Source organism: Salvia hispanica, unplaced genomic scaffold (assembly GCF_023119035.1).
Source record: "Salvia hispanica cultivar TCC Black 2014 unplaced genomic scaffold, UniMelb_Shisp_WGS_1.0 HiC_scaffold_170, whole genome shotgun sequence".
NCBI classification, from domain to species: domain Eukaryota; kingdom Viridiplantae; phylum Streptophyta; class Magnoliopsida; order Lamiales; family Lamiaceae; genus Salvia; species Salvia hispanica.
In genome coordinates, this window is record NW_025951883.1 from 430 (window position 1) to 5950 (window position 5521).

At 38.0% G+C, this 5521-nt stretch overlaps 1 protein-coding gene across 3 annotated transcripts; it reads right to left on the minus strand.

Moving 5' to 3' along the window:
* Positions 1 to 485: 485 nt before the first annotated feature.
* LOC125198639 lies at positions 486 to 4485 on the minus strand. Of its 3 annotated transcripts, XM_048096959.1 has the most exons (4): positions 3503 to 4485; positions 1152 to 1368; positions 737 to 814; positions 486 to 645 (listed from the first exon to the last, which is right to left on the minus strand). In XM_048096959.1, the coding sequence occupies exons 1-2, from the start codon at positions 4476 to 4478 to the stop codon at positions 1262 to 1264; spliced, it is 1083 nt and encodes a 360-aa protein (XP_047952916.1). In that variant the 5' UTR covers positions 4479 to 4485; the 3' UTR covers positions 486 to 645; positions 737 to 814; positions 1152 to 1261. The 3 variants fall into 3 exon arrangements, with proteins under 3 accessions (XP_047952916.1, XP_047952917.1, XP_047952918.1); XM_048096960.1 differs by lacking the exons at positions 486 to 645; positions 737 to 814 and adding an exon at positions 868 to 1052; XM_048096961.1 differs by lacking the exons at positions 486 to 645; positions 737 to 814 and having other exon boundaries at positions 1233 to 1368; positions 3498 to 4485.
* Between the last annotated feature and the right edge of the window lie 1036 nt (positions 4486 to 5521).

Here is a 5521-nt window from a genome sequence, read left to right on the forward strand (position 1 = left end):
CGCTGCCCGATACTCGGCAGTCTCATTTTCGTTTCCTCCATTCCCCGAAGTTATTTCTTTTAAAAGCTTGTTCCTTTAAGTTCTATTTTTCCAATTGGATATTCAACTATTGGCGGCAACTCTGTTCTTGAGATGGATTGTGGAGTCGAAGATGAGGGAGATTTGTACGGTGTCGAGGGTGAGGAAGGGTTTTGGGGATAGAAGGAGGGGTCGCGGTGAACGAAGAAGAAGAGCTATTCTATTTCTTTCTTTTTTTCATATTTTCTTAAATTTAAATGAATATTTATTAAAATACAGTAATTAGGAAATTTAAATGAATATTCATTAAAATAATTAGGAAATTAATTAAGGAGTAAAAAAATCAGAATTAGAAGTCTAATTTGGTCAAAATTGGAATTACACCCGTTGACCGTTAGTTTTTTAACGGAAAAGTTAGTCCAGGACCAAAATCGTAAAATGTTCATATATTCAGGACCAAAAAATCCAAAAGATAAAATTTAGGACCAAAATCGTAAAATGGTTATATGTTCAGTACCAATTTTGGCCTTTACTCTAAACTTTATACCAAATGTTGTAACTTTATACCAAATGTTGTTTCTTCAAGAAGATGCCCCGAAACGTGGAATTTCCACTAGCACCAACTGCCTGTTCATTAAATTTGGAAGGATAATTAATTAAATATGATTTTGACTCAAAACAATCTTGATTCTAACAAGAAAAATAACGAAGTAATTACCTTGCTTCTGAGAGTTTGAGAACAGAATACTTAAATTTTCTATGTTGCTGGAAGTATCAGAAGCAAATTATCCGCCACCTATTCACATGTAGCAAGATCATGAAAATTCAGACAAATGACATTTTTGAACGGCTTTAATTTTCGATAACAAGGACCAGAAAGTCGACTAGTGAGAAACATTGCCGCCTTGGATGTTTTACAGAAGAAATGCTACATTAAGGAGAGGCATCAAAAAAGTAGAAGGCATCACATAAATTTCACTTTTTCTAATGATACGTCAAGTACTTTGCACCAATAGCTAAGGCATATGGGGCATCTGTTCAAGAAAATGCGATCTCAGCTCATAAACACAAGCATAAAACAGATATGGATTGTCAGAATCACAACACACCATGTTTAGGAGGATTCTTCTTACCTTGTTGTCGTAAAGAGAGGTGAAAGATGAGGTTGTGCTGTGAGAGGGAGCAGGATCTGTTGTTTCGTGTGGATCGGGATAGTATGAACCAATTCTGCTGAAACTGCTACTCAGAGCTGCTGTAAGGACTGTATGGATTGCTGCTGGAGTTGCTGCCACCTCTCGCTGAGGAAGGCGGCCACAGAGCAAGTCTGCTCGGATCTTGACTGTCTTCCGGCTGCTCAAAAACCGACAAAACCGCTAATTAATACACTTTCATCTGAAGGTAAAATGTATCTTGATGATCATGTAGGAAAAAAAATTGAATTGATATAAATTTGGAGTACTCCTTGACAAACACTTAAGCAACTGAAGTCTACATAAGTGATCAATCAAGTAGTAGTTCAACAAGATATTATTGTACCATGCAAATCCCGAGTAAGATCCATTGGCCTCAATTTTTTGGTTTAATATTGCTAATAGGCACACAGAAAATGCAAAAATAAAAAAATCCTCATCATAAAAAACTAGAAAGAGACGATGTATATGTATTAGGAGAAGACATAAACCCACTTTCCAGAATCTCATCCATCTCTATCCAAGGGCTTAGTCACATTTCTTCTCTTTAAATATCTTCTTTAATAGTTTAGAACACCTCCAACAGCATTTAATAGATAATAAGGTGAAAATTAGAAAAGTCATTAAGAAATACATATTCACATTCACCAAATGAAGAAATCAATACCATGTCATTTCAAGAGAACATTTAATACGCCTATTTTGCATTTCCTATATTATAGATTAAGTAGTATGCCTTTGGATCTAATTTCAATGGAGCGACAACAAAGTATGAGTTGGTGGTGCATCCAAAGCATCCCAGTTCAGAAGTCAAACTGAGGCCCAAAATAAACTGATCCTAAGATGTACTTAAGGTTTAATACAAGTGAACAAGCAATCAGTAATCTTGTCTGCAGAATCAGTCCTATGGCCTTTGCCTAATTGCCATGCCCATTGTTGTTTTTATACAATACTGTATTGCCTAAAACAGCACAAACGCATACCACCATTCCCTTTTCTAGCTCCTTGACTGATCAATTATGAGAAGACGGGTTTAAAACAATTATAACATCTGCATTCAAGCTCTGCAACATGATTACTTTGCTTCAACTCTATAAAACACGTAGGCTTAGATATTTGAGGTTGTAGAGCTAATATCTACATACTTACTACAAACAACAAATATCAATCCATACTTACACATCATTCAGAAACCCAATGGTCAAAATAGATCTTCATTGTGCTAGTAAAATGGAAGTAGAAGTCCAGGAAAAAAAAAAGAGAAAATAGAGGAAAAGAGTGAATGCGCTTCAAGAAGGACACATACCTAGGTGGCCAAATGACAAAATTAATAAATTGGTCGACCATCTCGAGCAGAACAACTCAAGCAGTCAATCCCTATTGAACAGATTCATATTCCACCCATGACATCTCAAACTTAAAGTACTTGTTAGAACCTCAATCACTAATCCAACAATTGGATTTTCTGTAACTAATACGAAGTGTGTATACACTAATCCATCCACATTAAACCTTGGATCTCAAACTCTGCAGGGGATAGACATGAAGGAGGAACTCATATACATAGCATAGCAAAACAGCAACAATGAAGGGGAGTAAAACAAATAAATTCATAAAAATACATCAGAGCTCAAATGTGATTTTTAAAACACTAGTTCCACCTAACCTCACGAAGTAGAAACGTACAACCCTGACCCTCTTATGATGTGCAAGAACACCTAGAGGTATTGATGCATGGTTTCTGTACACCCAAAAACTTTCTATCTAGAAAGCCACCAATGCATTTTAACAATCCATACAACCTAGAAAATGTATTTCTACCAATCTTGAGATTCAAGAAGCAGCCTATATTGCTTACTCCAACAAGTCAAGTCAGATGTTTAAAGATGTGATTTTTTGGAACTTCAAGTGCTCCTATACTTCAAAGAGCAGATATGGCATACTATCCGTGCTTTAGGTTGGTTCTCGAAATTACTTACTTAAATTTGTCTGCTTATACCCACTCTTCAGGCATGCATTAATTTATTTAACATGATTTGTGTTCTGGCTATCAAAGATTATTGTTTGACAAACTCAATGCCCCCTTACCGGAAGTTCAGTTAACTAAAACCAAAAACCGAGCACGGTTAATGAGCAGATACCAATCTTTAACTTAAAAAGTATATGGAGTATATTCCAGAGATATTTACTTTTAATTTATCACAACCATGATAACATATTAGTACTAAAGAAAATGGAGTAATTTATTAGCACAAAATCAGTAATTGGTTGAAGCAAATCAACAAACACCTAACATGCATTTCCATAAGGCTTCCACATATCAACATAGAACTTCAACGGCCGCGGCAGCTTCTTCCTCCACTCGGCGGCGTCAGGCATTCCTCCCGTCAGTGCAACCGCACTATCATCCTTTCGATTATCGAGGCTCAGCACGTAAACCTCGCACCCAAACACCTCGTGCATCGCCCTCAACGTCTCCTCCATTATAACTTTCCCATCTCTCCGTATATCCTCCGGCTCCACGCAGCTCCCGCCCACATTCACCATCATCCTCCCGCCCTTCCTCAAACTCCTCCTCAGCTTCTCCCACGTCGCCGCGTCCTGCAATTCCGGAATGACGCAGCCTTTGCTGAACAAATCGATCAGAATCCCAGCGAATTTCTCCTTCTCGCCGGCATTCAGCGCGTTGCCCGTGTAGATCTTCAGCCGCTCCGAGTATTTCTTCTCGAGCTTCTCGAGGCCGAAGTACTCTCGGGCGACGGCGAGGACGGAGGGATCGAGCTCCCAGCCGTGGATGGCGGCGTCGGGGTGGAGCTCAAGGATGATTCGGGCGGCGGATCCTGCTCCGAAGCCTAGGATTGCAATTGGACCGGGCGGGAGGAGTGGGGGGAGAGTGGCGAAGACGTCGAAGTAGGCATTGGTTAGGGATTTGAAGAGATAGGAGATGCTGTGGATGTTTCCAGGGGCGTCGAGGAGGAGGAGGCGGGAGCCGGCGAGAGGGTGGTCCGCCGCCCGGGAGACTTGGATGACGCGGATGTAGTTGTGGCGTGATTTGAATTTTACTAGGGTTTTGACGTGCTCAACTGGGATTCCGTCGTCGGAGGATGATGATTTGGTGGTTGATTGAGGGGAGTTGGTGGAGTTGAGCGGGAAGAGGCGGAATTTGATGGGGATGGGGCGGTGGGTGGCGGTGGTCGGAGGGGGGAAATTTGGGTAGTGGATATGTGGGAATGGGAGTTGGGGAAAATTTTGTGCAAAGGCTAATTTCATGGTAAAAGATTACGCGCTGAATTGCACTTCTCTCTATTTTTTAAAACTAGTACTCCCTCCGTCCCAGAAAAGTTGACACACTTTCCTTTTTAGTTTGTCCCACAAAAGATGTTATATTTCTCTTTTTGGAAAAAGTTCTCTCTCACATGAATATAAAAATTATATTTTTCTCTCCATTTAACACACAAAACAAAACCTCCTAAAATCCCGTGCCATTTTCAAAGTATGCCAACTTCTCTGGGACGGAGGGAGTAGTCATTAAACATTCAAGTCCAGTACATTAGATCATTAATCCCTAAATGTCAATACAATCAACGAAAAACGTCAATAAGATCATAGGATTAATTCCAAAAAATATCAATAGAGGTATTAATGTCAATTAACTACATATTTAGTTATAACTAACTTTTTAAATCCCCAAACTTTAAATTCATATAACATATATAAATTAAAAGATAATTTCATGAGGATTCCAACGATATCATTACATGCATATGTTCCGACGCCAAAATTTGAAAAAAAATTCAAATTTTTTTAATTTTTTCGTACAAGCAGAAATGTCAACATACTATATAAAATATATCAATATAATACATATAGAATGTCAATATAAGCAATGAGTTAACATTCTTAAAGCATTGTGTTGACATTCTCAAAGCATTGTGATAATATTTTCAAAACAATATATTGACATTTTCATCCAAAACCCTAATTTGGAGTTTTTATTTTAATCTTTTTTTAATAAAAATGAAGATTACACGTGGCAAATTATAGACCACACATTTTCTAAAATTCTATAGCCTTAAATTAGTTGTAGTTAACAATTAAATGATGAGTGAGCAATTGATCACTCTCCTCTCGTGGTATATTGATATCCTATTCAATAGTATTTCTTTATTTTCCTAGTATTACTATATACTAAATGCCTATTCTTCGAATATGAGTGAAACCAATCACGACCTTCATAACACAACATACCATAAAGTTCTGAAAATAGAAAGACTGAAATCGAACTAAACGGATCAATCGAAAAGAGACAGAAA